Raw genomic sequence first — 17,529 nt, 5'->3', positions numbered from 1 at the left:
AAATGTCGGTTGGATTGCGCCCAGTTTTCGCGTAGTGCGTTTTCAGACCCCTGTCTCAGATATCTCTCTAAGTGGACAAAAAGGGGGTGGCGTATTCGCGTTGGGGCGCGGCTTCGCCGCGAGCCGCGCGCAAAAAGCGGGGCCGCAAGTCCGTCTAGTTGAGAAACAATCATATCAGGTAAGAATTTGACGATACGTTTAGTCCTGTTAGTTAGTTAGTTAAATTTTTACGAATTTTACCATCGAAAATTCGAGACGTAGTCAATTTAAAGAGTTGCCAAGGAAGATCAATGAGTTGCAGTGGTAATTATTCTATCACACACCTTGGACGAGTGCCATGATGATACCTATGAAGCAGAACATCTTGCCTTGCTGCATGCTGAAATAGCAGAGCACACAATAAACATTAAAATAAGTACATAGAGGATTGCTAGGTGGCTGGTGCCTCGAAGCAGTACCAATTTGGCATACACGTTTGGACAGCGAGTAAATATTTGCACTCGCGGAAAAGCCGGGACAGAAGCTATGGGAATAGAATCTATTGTACCTCACCTCATACATATGTCATAGTACAACAGTCACCTAGTGGTTCAATGAGTTCACCTAATTGTACAGATTAAACATGACAGATGAGAATTTGTGGTGTGTAGTCATTCCTATAGGATAGCCATGAAAACGAACGTTTTTAATCAACATTTGCTCTTTTTAATGCACAGCATTGACATGAATTTCCACCAGCATCTCTTGCTTTTCTAATATTAGTGAGTCACCCCTTCCCTCATCTCTCCATGACATTACCTGGTGTAATGATAACGCATGTGTGTGAGGAAGGTAAGTGTAAACTCCAGTCCAGAATACAAAAACAGATATAGAAAGTAGATGAGCCCTAGTCTTGCCATCATCACCTTATCTGCAAATGCAATAATGTGCTTTCTAGGTTTGTTATTTTATTCAAACCCGGAAAACTAAACTAACAAAAAAACACATACACGACTCTAATTAGGCTAAAGGTGAGTGACGAGTTACTCTGTTTACCTTTCACGCTGACCTGTTGGACAGCACTGAAGCGAAAGAGTGATACTGGATTGATGTAGTCCAGGGCACCACTCACTCCACTGCCCAGAGACTTTGACTGCAGAAGAAAACGACAGGATACAATCAAATTTTACAATCCAGCCACTGATAAAAACTCGCTTTTCCAAGTAGTTATCAGGTTTGCTGTCACTGGTATGACCAGAAACTATTGCATTCACAACCTTATGACAACGTGGTCAACGAAAGCAAGCAGGCAGTGCATGGATTCAGGTATCACTACGACACGTGAAGTCTACAATACAAGGGAAAAAGCTTAAATTGACTACGTCACGAATTTTCTATGGTAAAATTTGTCAAATTTTTGTTGCCATTTTTTTACATTAAAAGTAAGAACTAACGGGACTAAACGTATCGTCAAATTCTTACCTGATAAGATTGTTTCTCAACTAGTTAAAAATCCCAAAAACCTGGACGATTTGATATTAGTGTTCCTAACATTATTTGCTTGCTATGGGCTATGTATGAGTCACGAGTGTATGTTCACATCGAACAATATAGTAAAATAAGAAGTATAATGCAGCAATTTAACCATAAAAAGTGAACAGAATTACTTATATTTTGTAAAAAAGTGGAAATATTAACATATTTTTTACTATTTACGGTGACGTAATCACTTTAAGCGCACATCGACATGTTTTGAACGTGTTCTGGTAGTGCAGCTGTGTGCGTACTCACCCTCCTCTCTGCAGGCAGTGTCTCCTTGAAAGCCACGAAGATGACCAGAATGTCAATGACAGCGAGAGTCAGCGCGAAAAGTGCGGGAGCAATGTAGAAACCCTCTGCACCCGTAGACATGCGTGTGAATGCTGCTCCGATCATTGGACCCACGGTGAAACCCACTGAGAACGCGACGCCTATCATTGCCTGCCGTTGGAGAAGAGAGACATGTGAGCAAGCACCGACATGACAACATAGCTAGACTGACGAGTAATGACTAATACTATTTCAGAAGTCTAACTAATTAATCAGATACTCAAGATGCCAATCTCTTTCGATAACAGCAGTAGCATCACATCACACTGACCATGCTTCGCATTTCTTACAGTCACACGCACCACGCCTCGTACCCCTTACAGTCACACTAACCATAGAGTTATTCGCAAATCCGCTCTCCTGAACACGCCTCTGTATTGAAAGGTGGCGGTGTTTACGTGCACAAGCACGCACGTGTACGTGCACACGCACGCACGTACGCACGCACGCACGTGTACGTGCACATGCCCACACGTGTACATGCACATGCACTCACGCACGCATCTGTACGTGCACTCACGCACGCACCTGTACGTGCACACGCACGCACGCACGCACGCACGTGTACGCACACACGCACGCACGCACGTTTACGTGCACCCGCCCGCACATGTACGTGCACCCGCCCGCACATGTACGTGCACACGCACGCACGCACGCACGCACGCACGCACGCACACGTGCACACGCCTGCACGTGTACATGCACACGCATGCACGCACGTGTACGTGCACACGCCTGCACGTGTACATGCACACACATGAACGCACGTGTACTGGGACACGCACGCACGTGTACGTGCACACGCACACGCACACGCACACGCACACGCACACGCACACGCACACGCACACGCACACGCACACACACACACACGTGTACGTGCACACGCACGCACGCACGCACTCACGTGTACGTGCACACGCACGCACCTGTTCTACTGTCTGTTTCTCGAACATACTGCGCAGACCTACATCGCTAGTGCAGTTTGCAAACTTTCGTGATCACCAGCTAGACCAGCATGCAACGCGCCGATAACTCTGCGAATGCGCGAGTGGTATTTACGAACAACTCTATGCCTCGTACGGTCGTTCCCCTTACAGTAACACTCACCACTCCTCATATCACTTACAGTCACACTCACCATGCCTTGCACCCCTTACAGTAACACTCACCACTCCTCATATCCCTTACAGTCACACTCACCATGCCTTGCACCCCTTACAGTAACACTCACCACTCCTCATATCCCTTACAGTCACACTCATCACATGCGTCCTTAATATCGTTCACCATGCCGGGCATTTTTACCATCATACATATCATGCCTTGCATGCTTGCCATTGTACATATCATGCCTTGCATCATTGCATGCTTACTATTGTGTACCATGGCATCCATCTGTAGATTCACTCATCATGAGTTGCATCTTTACCACCACTTACTATGTCACCCATACCTACAGTAGAACTCATCAAGCAGCACGATCTCACACTTACACTCACCATGCAGCTTGGCCACACACTTACACTCACTGTGCATCACAACCTAACACATACACTCACCATGCAGCATAACCTCACACTTACACTCACCATGCAGTACGACCTCACACTTGCACTCACCATGCCGCGACCTCACACTTACACTCACCATGCAGCACAACCTCACACTTACACTCACTGTGCATCACAACCTCACACTTACACTCACCATGCCACGACCTCACAGTGATACTCACCATGCCACGACCTCACACTTACACTCACCATGCCACGACCTCACAGTGATACTCACCATGCCACGACCTCACAGTGATACTCACCATGCCACGACCTCACAGTGATACTCACCATGCCACGACCTCACACTTACACTCACACAGTGCCACGACTCACAGTGATACTCAGCCATCCACGACGCTCACACTTACACTCACCATGCACGACCTCAGCAGTGATACTTCATCATGCAGCGACCTCACAGCGATACTCACAGCACTGTCCACGACCTCATCAGTGATACTCACCAATGCAGCCAACCTGCACACTTACACTCGCCGACATGCCAGCGCCCTCCACAGTGATACTCGGGCCTGCCACGACCCTCACAGTGATACTCAACGCTAAATGCCAACGACCTCACAGTGATACTCACCATGCACGACGCTCACAGTGATACTCGCCATGGCCACGACCGCCACAGTGATACTCACATGCCACGACCTCAAACAGTGAACCGCCAAATGGCCCACGACCTCACCAGTGATACTCACGGCATGCCACGACCTCACAGTGATAGCTCGCCATTGGCCACGACCCACCGTGATACTGCACCATCGCCAGCGACCTCACAGTGACCTCGCGCATGGCCACGACCTTCACAGTGAATACTCCACCATGCCACGACCTCACAAGTGATAAACTCCACCATGCACGACCTCACAGTGAACTCGCTCATGCCACGACCTCACCGTGATACTCACCATGCCACCGACCACAGTGACACTCACCATGCCACGACCTCACCTACACTCGCCATGCCACGGCCTCACAGGACCATACTCACCATGCCACGACCCTCACAGTGACACTCACCATGGCCACGACTCACAGTTGACACTCACGCATGCACGACCTCACAGTGATACTCACGCATGCCAGACCAGTTCCAGAGTTATACCACCATGCCACGACCTCACAGTGATACTCACAATGCCAGCGACCTCAACACTTACACTCAGCCATGCACGACCTCACAGTGATACTCACCATGCTGCACGACCTCACACTTGACACTCCGCCATGCCACGACCTCACAGTGATACTCACCAGTGTCAACGACCTCACAGTGATACGTCGACATGCACACTCGCACAGTGACCACTCACCATGCCACGACCTCACACTGTGACACTCCCATGCACACCTTCACAGTGATACTCACCATCGCCACGACCATCACAGTGTAACTCCATGCCACGACCTCACAGTTGATACTCACCCATGCACGAGCCCCAAGCATGACAACTCACCATGCCAATCGACCTCACACTCTAACATACTCGCGCTGCCGACGACCGTTCACAGTGCACTCGCGGCATGCCACGCCCTCACTAGTGATCCTTCGCCATGCCACGACCCCACAAGTGAACCAGCTCACCATGCCACGACCCTCACAGGACACTCGCCATGCCAGCTACCTTCACAGTGTAGCTCACCATGCACGACCTCACAGTGACACTCACGCATGCACGACCATCAAAGTGATCACTCACCCCATGCCACGACCTCACATGATACTCACCATGCCAGCGACCTCAAGAGTTATTACCACGCATGGCCACGACGCTCACGATGATACTCACTGCCCCCTCACAGTAGATACTCACCATGCCACGACCTCACAGTGATACTCTACCATGTCCCACACCCAACTCACAAGTGATATCTGCCCCATGCCACGACCCAACTAGTGTAACTTCACCATGCGCACGACCCTCACAGGTGATAGCCCTCATGCCACGCACCACAGTGATACTCACCATGCCGACGGACCTCACACTTACACTCGCGCCGATGCATCCACCGGAATAGACCTTTCCCAAAAAAAACAGTGAACGCTCCACCATGCCACGAACCTGCACAGTGACACTCGCCATTGCCACGACATCACCAGTGATACCTCCACATGCACGCTCACAGGAATACTCACCATGCACGACCTCACCAGTGATACTCACCATGCCACGACCTCGAGTCTTTGGGGTCGAGACGTCGGTGACGATTGCCGTACTCAGGCTCACGTTGCCCTTGCTGATGCCGCCAATGACGCGAGCCAGCACGAAGATGAGGAAATTACTTGACAGCGCCCAGACACCATAGGAGATCGCGACACCAACCTAGCATTGACCGCAAATTGTCATTACAATTTTGCACGGGCACAGGCAGCATTGACACTGTCACCGTTCCATCCATGATTTAAGTAGTGAGTAAGATGACAAAGTAGTTTTTAAATATTGGTTAGTTGAAGTTCCAAATAGCAAAACTATTGGCAAAGATGTCTTCTGGTGCAAAAAGCATTCACATGGGTCTCACTGCCAGTTAAATTTATAAATGTATTTTTATTAAACGGCTTTAAAACGATAAACACAAGCATGTTTGGTTCGCATTGCATCGCCATGAATTGACTCGCAAATTACGATTGCAAATCAAGGTAATTTGTACACTGTGGAGTTCAATTTGTGAATTCGTTGTGAATTGTGAAATGTTCACTATACACGCATACCATGCTCAGCAACATCATGGGTTTGCGTCCATACACGTCAGAGAGGGCGCCGATCACAGGCGAGGCGAGAAACTGCAGTAGTGAGAACAGCGACCCTACCAATCCTGTAAACACAAGAGCAGCGCAAATGAGAAGCAAGCGTGGGTCTCTTCCTCACGTGGCATGCGACCCCACCGCCGAAATTTTATTTGTAACACTGGCTAGATCACAAAAAATAGATGCAATGATGATGCAAGAATGATGCAAACCTCCAAACAGCACCGAGTTAAACTTCCTCGTGTCTGGAGCACCGAGAAGATCCCTGAAGTCTGCCACTTTGTCTACTAGCCAATCATAAAGTCCACTCTATTAATCACAAAACACAAAGTTCAAATTTAGACTCAGAATCGCAACAGCCTAGCTCAGAAAGATAATAAACCTTGTCAATATCATATTATGAATTTTAAGAATGTAAATGGTGATTTCTAAGCAACTCCAAACATGAATTCCAATCATCATGTACAGGAATAAAAATATTACGTAATCATTTGCTCCGTTTTTTTGCAATTCTTATCGTAGATTTCCCTCTGCTACTACCTCCCCTGTCATTTGCACCATGAAATACATTACCATCTTTTTATATTATATACCAAGTCATCCATCTCTCTCCTACTCTCCCACGTGCACAAACGAGTGCAGGCACACACACAGCCACATACTTTCTGCCCGTCCCTCCATCCCTCCATGTTCTTTGTCCTACTCTTTCTCTCTGTCTCTAGGGACAATAACGTACCTTATATCTCTCCTTCTCCACACACCCCTGATGCACCCTACATAGGTAAATACTGCACTCAATGAACTGTACCTCGTCATGTTCTCCATAGTAGTCAAGCAACGTTGGTAGAAGAGGAAGAATCATGGTGAAGGCCAGGAGATCAATGACTAGCATGATAACTACAAGAAAGACGGTTTTTCTGTCTCCATCTGGCTGCCTGTCACCTCCATCCTGCGACACTTTCGATGCCTTCTCGTTACCCATACCTTGCTCTAGTATGGCTGATCCGACTCTCTGCATGGTGACTGGAAGTTATAACCTGTATTGATATACCGTTTACATTAGGCCACACACATGCACGCATAAAGGTGGGCCAAAGCAAATACAGACACTAGCTTTCAGTTACAGCAATGGCAAACTTAGGTAAGGTATGGTTTACGACACCTGTTACCTTTAGCAATGGCTCTTTACCTACCTGCAATTAACAACAACTTCAAAATAACTGCCCTAATTCTACCCTAACCTAACAAGCTCATGCTTAACCTTACCGACTAGTACTAACAAATTTATAATTACTTACTGTAGGTGTATTGAAAGTTATACAGTTAAAGCTACGAACATACTAATACTATATATAATACACTACAACCACAGTGAACCACTATATATTATCAGGGTTAGAAATGAACTTTTATGCCAGGCAGCAAGTACTTTGCTGTCAGAGAAAATGCAGGCAGCAAACTTACTCAAAGCAGAAACATGAGAAAACTATAGCAATCCCACACCCTCCCACCTCAACACTACTGTCCTATTGCCTCTGTCCATAAGCAGGGCTACCGCCGGCGTTCGCCACCTTTGCAAAAAAATCGTGAATATATAAATAAGGCTCCGAAATTTTTACTACCAATGTAAGTTGGCGAAATGATTTAACAGCCGTCACCAAAAATTACGATATGAGATAATTAAAATCCGTCAGATTGCAATGTCATGTAAGTACTAACGAATTCCGTTACCTAGTCATATTTTAAACTTACCTTTAAATAAAAACAATCTAGTCTTTTTAAATTTTTACTTGATTACTTTATTAAGAATGTCTTCGCACACCTCTTTTCCCATACCCATCACCTGTTTATACCTTGCTTAGCACATATGACAAAAGTGAAAGTTGGCTATAGTTTTTCATTGGTGCTAAAAAATTAACATTTGTCTAGGCCTCAAGGTCTTTGGCTCAAACTTAAAAACATCCAGAGGGAGCCCTCAAGTTGGTTTGGCTGGAACTTGGAAGCCTCCTACTGTTCCACAGATAGGTAATTAATTATAAATCCTAGTCACCATAGCCTTAACCCAACTGGCACGCTTACGTAATATGAAGTACGGACAATAACATAGGGTCAATTAAGAAAAAACAGCAGGTATTTGATGCTAACGCTGAAAGCAGGTAGTACACCGACCCTTGCAGGCAGCAAGACTGCTGCTTTCTACCCTTAATTTCAAACCCCGAGGCGGCTGTAGAACTAAATGTCCACATGCAATAATTATTTATTTCAATACATGTACAATATGTTCCATACATGATGTGCCACTGCCACAGCACCTATAGTTACACACAGGGGCCGAAATTAAAGCATCAAGCCGACCGGTGTATCGCTCGGCCAAATTATTTGGAGGGCAGCTAACATTGGCAAAACAACGGCCCTCGAACACCTGATTACAAGCCGTTAGCAAGTACATTTTATTTATAGCATTAATGAGAAAATAGCCTACATTTCTGTTTCCCCTGAAGGATAAAACGCCATATTTTATCAACATTTTACAAATTTGAAATCGAGAATGCAAGCATGAAACATAACATTGACAAAAACACTTCAGACATGGTCACATCAGAGTGACTAATAGAGATAAATAATCTCTATTAGTCACTCCTGATCACATCATTCACAATCTGCATCATAGTCTGTTCAACAGCTACTATGCGATTGCCGCACACTACATACATTTTTCGACCAAGCAGAGTCAGTAAAACCAGTCTTAATCTTTATTTTTGAAAATTAGTGACGCGGCTGAGTAAAATTATGGTGAGCGCTAGGTAAAAACCTACTCGTACCAGCCATCGTGGCGATTGGCAAAAAACCTGAATTTCATGCCCTGGTATACATCGTCGCGCGCAGAATTCAACAGTAAGAGTAGCAAGCTGGAGCTTTGCTGCCTACAAGGAATTCTAATAAACCAAAAGTGAAAGCACCAACGTTACAAAGCAATTTGAATTCTTTTGGCCAGTCGTTCAGGGTTGTCTTTTCTCAAATGCGCCAGCGTTGACTGTTCCATCGTTAAGGCGCCGCACACGCAGCGCGATTTTACAAAACGATGAACCGAATGAAGCGATGAGGTGTGTCGGCGGCCTTAAAATCGGCCATCGCGCTCATCGGCTCATCGGTTCAAAATCAAACATGTTTGATTTGGAACGATCACCCGATAAAAATAAAATCGTCTACAAATGAACGCGCACACCTACCCGATATCGGCTGATTTCTATCGGGCCGATCAAATCGCGTGAAAAATCGGCTGGTGTGCGGCGGCCTTTACTGTCCGTAGTTTATGTGACTATATTGAGAATGTACGAGTAAGGGAAATAACTATGTTAGTTACGAGTGCGCAGAGGGTCTCGCTAAACCACTGAGCATCATTTTTCAATCGTCGCTACAAGAAGGCAAGGCACCAACAGCCTGGAAATGCTCAGAAATCACCCCAATCTTCAAGAAGGGAAGCAGGACTAATGCGGGAAATTATAGACCGGTGGCACTAATAAGTGTAACATGTAAAGTGATGGAATCTCTGGTAAAAGGTCCCATTGTGGAGCACTTAAACATTAATGACCTTTTCACTCCTCACCAGCACGGGTTCACGGCAGGAAAAAGCTGCCTGACAAATCTTCTAGAAACGTTCGAAGACTGGACATCAGCATTGGACTGTGGTGCTTCAATAGACACAGTATTTTTGGATTACCAAAAGGCCTTCGACACCGTACGGTTCCACACCGCCGTCTCATAAGTAAGCTAAAAGGCTACGGAATCAGGGGAAACCTAATCGCATGGCTGGAAAGTTTCCTGACAGACAGAAAGATGCGGGTATCAGTGCACGAAGAATTTTCTGAGTGGAGCAGCGTCGACAGCAGGGTACCTCAAGGATCAGTCATGGGTCCAATCCTGTTTTTAATTTATGTTAAAACGATATACCAGACCTTGTAAATTTTTGTAGACGATACAAAAATTTGGAATATAGTAAGAAACATCACAGACAATATTCTTCTGCAGACAGACCTCGATAAATGAGGTGAGGTTGAAAAATACAAAAGGATGCACATCGGCAGTAAAAATAACAAATATATAAATCTACACAATGAAAGACGGGGACCAAAGAAGAATTTTGAAGGAGGAAGAGGTGGAAAATGACATTGGGGTTTCAGGGTTCTGCCCAGGATTTTTTAGTGCCGGGCGCATCCAGATGCATGCATGCGCCGTAGGCGCGAAGCCAATCTAGGGCGGTCCGGGGGCATGCCCCCCTGAAAATTTTTGATTTTTGATAGTCTGAAACTCAATTTCCTGCATTCTGAGCAATAAAAAGCTCATATATCACTCTTTTTTTTCCTTTTTTTTTTATATCAAAAATTTGTGCCGGGCGGAGATATATAGTGCCGGGCGGCAACCGCGAGTGCCGGGCACACCCGCCCACCGCCGCCCACCGTGGGCAGAACCCTGGGTTTTGATATCTAATGACATGAAACCTATGATGCAGTGCATAAAGGCAGCCTGTACAGCTACCAACGTATTACAGTCAATCAGGAAGTCCGTCAAGTTCCTGGACAAGAAAGCTTTCTTGATTCTATACAAAACATTTATGCGTCCACATCTAGAGTAATGCATCCAGGCCTGGTCTCCCTACTTTAGTAAAGACATTGAGCACATGGAAAAAAATTCCAACGAAGGGCCATCAAACTAGTATATATGGGTTAAAAACGTCAAGTACAATTAAGGGCCGGCTGAAGTTTTTTAGGATTACAATTTTTACATACCAGAAGACTAAGAGGCGACCTAATAGAATCATACAAAATCATGACAGGGAAATATAAACTGAATCCAAACACTTTCTTTTGTCCAGCCTCAAAAACATCATTAAGAGGAAATAACATGAAACTATATAAACAACGGTCCAGACTCCAGGTGCGACAAAACTTTTTCAGCCAGAGAGTGGTGCAACCCTGGAATAAACTGCCACAAAGTGCAGTCGCAGCTACCACGACTAACGAATTTAAGGTCAGAATCGACCGATTCAGGAAATCGCCAGATATGGGTGCACATTAGGCTAGGCCTATTATTACAACCCATTATCCTTAACTAACTAACTAACTAACTATGACAGCTATGTGAAGGCCAAACCAGGTTCCTTATGGACAGCGGCAACAGAACAGTAGGCCTAGCGTCGCTGGATAGTGTGACTGTCAGGGTGGGAACGAGTGCAACGTACTGCTATGGTTTTCTCGGGTTTCTGCCTAGTAGGCGAGTACGTTTGCTGCCTGATTTTTTTCTGACAGCAAATACTTGCTGCCTGGCAGAAGTTCATTTCTGACCCTGCATCACCGTCGTCTCAAGGATAGAGAGCGTGTCCAGCAATAAACATCATCCTATCCTACCACCGTCCTGGACATCATCTCTATCCTTGAACCGCCTACAGCCTACAGGCTACACATTCATTAGGCCTAGTCATTACATTCACATTAACATTCCAGGGCCCTAGCTAGGATTTTTTTTCCTGTAGCCAAACAATTAGCCAGAATTAATTTTCATTAGCCAATTTGGATTCCTGTTAGCCACATCTGTAGCCTAACATTTTCTTAACACAAAAAGGCGATAAATAATTTTTCTTTTCTTTATTTTTACACAAACTTTTATATGCATGAAGTACAAAACAACACTTATTTAATGCAAACAAACTATTATTCATCACCTGTCTATGACTGAGACACTAACACTATGATTCACCACCATGACTCTGACTGACAAAGCCATTCAAATTGTCTGAATTTTGTTCTTCACTGCTGGCAGTAAAATTCTCCTATCTTTTTTGGCACATCACTGGACATATACATAGCACTTTTTAAAGTCGAACATTCTCTTCTTCTGGGCCTTCAATTTTGATGATTAGAATGTCACAAACACTTTCTGTTTTCAGGTTATTTCTCAGAGCTGTTTTAACCAAATTATGTCTGCTAAAACCCCTCTCCACATCAACTGTTGTGGATGGTAGGGTCACAAACAGCTACTTTTTACAGTACCTGACGCACAATACGCACGCACGCACGCGCACGCACGTATGCACGCACGCAGTACAGTATAGACAGTACTATACACACACTATTAGGTTATTTACAGTTAATACTAATTAGATTTACAGAAGGAGTTTTCACAGCACATGCATGATACTCTACTACTGCCTCTGTAAACATTCCGGGGATGCTAGTTGAACCAGAAAGCTGACTGTATCCCCAGTTTAGTACTTATCGGTTTTATACTTTTTACGAAGTACCTCCACACCACAGTCAACACAACAGAGCTACCACGCATGCACACGCACGCGAAGCGCGCACAAACCACACGTGCACGCAGCGCCGTAGTAAAAATCATTTAACTTGTGCCAGCGCGTGCCGTGGCCTGTGTGTAGGAGACGAGGACTTTTTTAAACACCAGTGGTTTCTCTGAGGGCAAAATTAGACACACGGTGTAATGTAGCCCAGTTTGGGGAAAACGCACGATGATTAATTCAGAAGGCGTGCAGGTGGCACGAATGTGATCTGCAGGGCAGACGCGGGGAGACAGGTAGAGGGCGGTTCTGCGGAGTCGTCCCGCAAAATTCAAACATTTGAATGTCTTAGACTTGCATTTGATGCCACTGCCGGAAGAAATAAAATTTTCACGCCTGTTAGTTTAAAGTCTTTACGCCGTTAGCAGACCTACTAAGGTGCGACGGCTGCGATTCGCGGGTGAGACTCGCGCATCTGCGACGCCATTTGTCCCGCGGCGTGGCCGGGCGGATGCGCGGGTGGAGCGGGCATGGTTCGGTTCACGCTTCACGCCAAAGAAAAAAGAAAAAAAAAGGACAGCGCGCGGCGGGAGCACGCGGGGGCTGTTGACCACGTCCGCGGGGTGTGCAGCAGGCGGCAGGCGTTGCGGGTGCGCGGGCGATGGATGCATACGGCCGGGCGTCGCGAAGGGCAGCGGATGCGTGTGACATCGCGTCAGGCAGGTGTGGTTATTGCTGTATATGTAGGGAACGGTGGGCACCGCGCTGGTATGAGGACGCGACAGCAAAACTTTCGTGGGAATGACGAAGGAACAAAGCTGCCAATCGGGAATGACACAGGGTGAGTTGTGGCCGCGCAGCGCCAAAAGAAACGTTGCCTGCTTTCGACGATCAAATAGATCGTATTTGCTGGGTTATGTTTAGACGGGAAAATTCACGTTCGTCATTGTTTTTCGCCAATAAGACTTTCAATCGCCAGATTTCTAATTATGTCGCATTGGCGAGAATTGTGCGAGTGGGCGGCGGGCGGCGTGGGGCGCGGGTAGCGAGGGCCCTGCATGCATTAGCCTGTACTGTAGCTCTCAAGAAACGTCTTGCTATGGTTAGAAGCGTGCAATCCACTTTAGGCACCTTAGGTATCACGAAGTTGATGCCCAACAGAGTTTCTGTGGTATCATCAACGCATGCACAGTATTTCTGATGTATCATCAATTGATGCACAGACTTATCCTATATATCAAAGAATGATGCAAAAGCCTAACCATAACCAAACCCTAAACACCTTCGTGATTACTAAAGGTTATACTTTATGACCTAAGCGTTAGGTCGTTAGGGGTGTTTTGCATCATTTCCTTGATAATACGGAAAGTCTGTCGCATCATGATTTCATGATACACAGAAATCTGCTGATCACTCTTGTGATACCTATAGGTGCCTAAGTTGGATTTGGCGGCCGTTAGAAGCACTGGCAGCGAAGAACCAGTCCGCCAGCCTCGCAGCAATCCAAATCACAGAAAATTCTATCCACACCATACATGCGCAACTGATCCCTTCGCATGCTACCTATGAAAGCGCAGGAAGGCGCGGCTGCGCTGATTGGCTGCCGCAACTGCCAGCAACGTCAGTTGCGTAGTGCGCAGCCTGTCTGCACATTAACTGCTACAGCCAATCAGACGCAGACCGAGCCCTGCCCCTCTTTCATAGGTAGCATGCCGAAAGGTCATTTCGCTGTATATTTGAGGAATTTCTCGTGATTTGCGGCGCATTGTGGCGGGCCGATTGTGTCAAAATGGCGGGTAACTTGTTATGCAGTCTTCCGCGATTCCACGATAGTTAGAAAGTGGCGTCACCTGCAGGAACACCGAGTGCGTTGTAACTGGAATTGAAACAGTGAGTTGTGCGTCCGTGCGGCGCATGTAGTATTTATAAGTCAAATGGCCGCGTGTGTGTGCGGTGCTGTCAGGTTGCGCGACTGGTTCTGCTTGCCAGTGGTAGAAAACCCCATATATTTATTAGGAATACGCGAACTGTTAGACAAATCGGGTTCCGCAAGCCTGGTCGGGCTAATTAACGGCTGAGAGGGTCTATTGTCCCCCCCCAGGGTACGTGCCGATACGTACCGCTGTACACTATCTAAATTGCCGGACGCGTTACCTCGCATACTCACTAACTGGAGTCTAGGGAGTCGCCTACCCTATCTCCTAACCCTATACCATATCAAACTACGCTTACCACGGTACGTTTTCGCGCGGTATACCGACCGTACCAGGGTACGTTCCGCATACTGCTAGTAGTATAGCCACGGATCGCGCTGCGCAGCAGGGCTATAGTACATTCTGGCCATAGATGTAATCTATCAATGCTCCAGACTGGTCTGCACCAAAATTTTATCCCGCAACAAACGCATAAATGATTCGCGGCGTTTTTACATTATCTAAACATGGAATCTCTCTATTGTGTTTGTTTTTGAACAGCTCCCACAACTTTACACCATAGTATTTTATGCATTATTCCTAAAGTCTTAGCACTCTGGTGTTTTGTTTTCAAATGCGGTTGCTCTGGTTATGTGTGCAGCGTGTGACGTCACCCGAAATGTACTAGGCTGAATCATAGCTGCCCATGTCTTTTGTCTATTTTTCTTCACATAAGCATAGCAACAGCATTTGAAAACAAAACACCAGTAGTGCTAAGACTTTTAGGGATAAAATAAATGCATAAATACATGGTGTGAAGTTGTGGAAGTGTTCAAAAAGAATGAGAGTTAAGAGTGAGTTCCATGTTAAATATTTAAGTACGTGTTAAAAAGGACCGATCATTTTGCGTTTTGGGGATAATTTTTGGTCAGACCAGTTTGGAGCATTGTCGATAGATTACATTACTGGGCAGAATGTACTATAGCCCTGCGGCAGCGATCCGAGGGCTATAGTACTAGAGCTAGTTCCGGCAGTACCATGGGGGACATAGACGCTATGAGCCTAATTAACCTGCAGCTTTTTGGTAAATTTAATCCAGTCTCGCAGTCTAGTACTAGTAGTAGTAGTACTAGTAGTAGTAGTAGTCTAGTACTAGTAGTAGTAGTAGGTGATACCGTAATGATGACAACGGTGATGGGCTGTAGTGTAGTGTAGCCTGGCGGAACGCTGAGAGGGTCTATGTCCCCCGGGGTACTGCCGGAACGTACTCTGGGTACGGTCCGGTATACCGGAACGTACCCTGGTACTATCTAATATGCGAACCGTACCTCGTCTACTCCACTAACGAGTCTAGGGAGTCGCCCATGCCTACTTCCTAACCCTAATCCTAACCCTAACCATATCAAATAGTGACCAGGGTACGTTCCGGTATACTGGACCGTACCCAGGGTACGTTCCGGCAGTTAGGGTAGGTTAGATACAATAATGTAACCCAAACCCAAGAGGATAGGGTTACAAAGCCTCCCTATCCTTTTGTGCGGAGGAATGCCCGAGTGAATCACTCGGCCGGTTTGCTGGTGCGTTTTCAGAGACTAGAACTTCAAACTGGGTTTATTCTCCAACACGAACCTTTCTCCGCTATCTGGGAACTTACTATGTATGCGCAATACTCTGTATTAAGTAATATAACCTGTTACAAAAATTCGAAGTGACGAGCGGCGAATATACGAGCTGCATTTCCTGTTGACCTGTGACCGTACTTCGCGTTTGAAAGAGCGGATTCACTGACCAATCGGAGGGCGCTGCGTTTGCCGATCGCTATGCCGCATTGGGAAATGCGTACGTCCCAGGTCAACAGAAATGGGCGCTCAGTATATTCGGCCGCTCGTCACATTCGAATTTCTTGTAACAGGTTATATTAGTTTATATACAGAGTATTGCGATATATAGTAAGTTCCCAGATAGCGGAGAAAGGTTCGTGTTGAGAATAAACCCAGTGTTGGAAGTTGCTGGTTCTACTCTGAACGCACAGCAACCGGCCGAGTGATTACATCGGGCGATTCGCTGCCGCAACAAAGGATAGGGAGGCTTTTGTAAAACCCTATCCCTGCTTGTTTGGGTTAGCATTAATTGTATCTAGGCGTAAGGGGTAGGCGGCGGCGGGCGGGTAGGGTACGGGCGCGCGGTGGTTTTTTTAGGGTTATGCGTTAGAGTTATGGTTAGAGTTAGGGGTTAGGGTTAGGGTTAGGATTAGGGTTAGGGTTAGGCACATTGGTTTTATTGGGACCCATGTTCTCTATCCTTGGGCCCTGGGGGACATAGACCCTATGAGTATGAGCTGTAGGAACAGTGAATGAATGTAACCGATGTAAGGGTAATTAATGCTCAAGGGGTCGTTGTCGTAACAGGTACTACAGATATGTACCCGAGGTACATATATGTATACACAAAGTGTACCAGACTTGTACTACAGAAGTGTACCCTAACCCTAGCCACAAGTTCCCATCTCGCTTAACACTACGTGGCGAGAGGCCGTGTAACTAGTCGGAGAGCCTGGTCGGTTTACCCTAACCCTAACACTAACCCTAACCCTAACCCTAACTCTAACCCTAACCCTAACCCTAAACATACCTCATATAAAAATATAAACATAATACTAAACAACCTAAAACTGCCTCGGGTACATATCTGTAGTACCTGTTACGACAACGACCCTTCGTGCGTAATTAATCGAGTAATTATGCGCATATTCACTAAACACATACTTTCGTAAACTATCGTGTGCTCTTTGGCTTTGTTTTGAGTAGTCAAACATAATGTCGTAAAAATTAAATACATGTACGGCAATAAAATTCCGTACGAAACTAACCTCAACAACGTCACGAACAGAACCGCACAACGATCGCCATATTTTCCAGGAAGCAAGAGGGAAACTTACCCGGAATGACGTCACGCGAGAAACACTTTACGCATTTTAATTGGTTAAAAGTTTTACTCTACTCGACGTGTAATCTGTACCGCATCAGACCGCATTGCGTTTTTGAGTTTTTCAATTTAATTCAATGCAATTCAAAACTTTATTTACACTTACACAAATTAAATTTAGCAGAAAGGTATAACATGATACAAAATAAATACAATTAAGTGATGGAG

At 45.9% G+C, this 17,529-nt stretch overlaps 1 protein-coding gene across 1 annotated transcript in view; it reads right to left on the bottom strand.

Moving 5' to 3' along the window:
• Positions 1-17,310, bottom strand: part of LOC106821442 (major facilitator superfamily domain-containing protein 10-like) — a 25,571-nt gene extending 8,261 nt beyond the window's left edge. Inside the window, exons 1-9 of the mRNA XM_014826244.1 lie at positions 17,246-17,310; positions 6,980-7,208; positions 6,384-6,480; positions 6,136-6,239; positions 5,591-5,749; positions 1,771-1,959; positions 1,036-1,132; positions 799-910; positions 324-379 (exon numbers count right to left, since the gene is read on the bottom strand). Of these exons, the coding sequence (XP_014681730.1) occupies positions 324-379; positions 799-910; positions 1,036-1,132; positions 1,771-1,959; positions 5,591-5,749; positions 6,136-6,239; positions 6,384-6,480; positions 6,980-7,189 (1,024 nt within the window). The 5' untranslated portion in view covers positions 7,190-7,208; positions 17,246-17,310. The remainder of the gene's footprint in view (positions 1-323; positions 380-798; positions 911-1,035; positions 1,133-1,770; positions 1,960-5,590; positions 5,750-6,135; positions 6,240-6,383; positions 6,481-6,979; positions 7,209-17,245) is intronic.
• Between the last annotated feature and the right edge of the window lie 219 nt (positions 17,311-17,529).

Source organism: Priapulus caudatus, unplaced genomic scaffold (assembly GCF_000485595.1).
Source record: "Priapulus caudatus unplaced genomic scaffold, Priapulus_caudatus-5.0.1 Scaffold73, whole genome shotgun sequence".
Lineage (NCBI taxonomy): Eukaryota > Metazoa > Priapulida > Priapulimorpha > Priapulimorphida > Priapulidae > Priapulus > Priapulus caudatus.
Note: the sequence above shows the minus strand (reverse complement) of the source record. Positions and strands in the feature narration are given on the sequence as shown.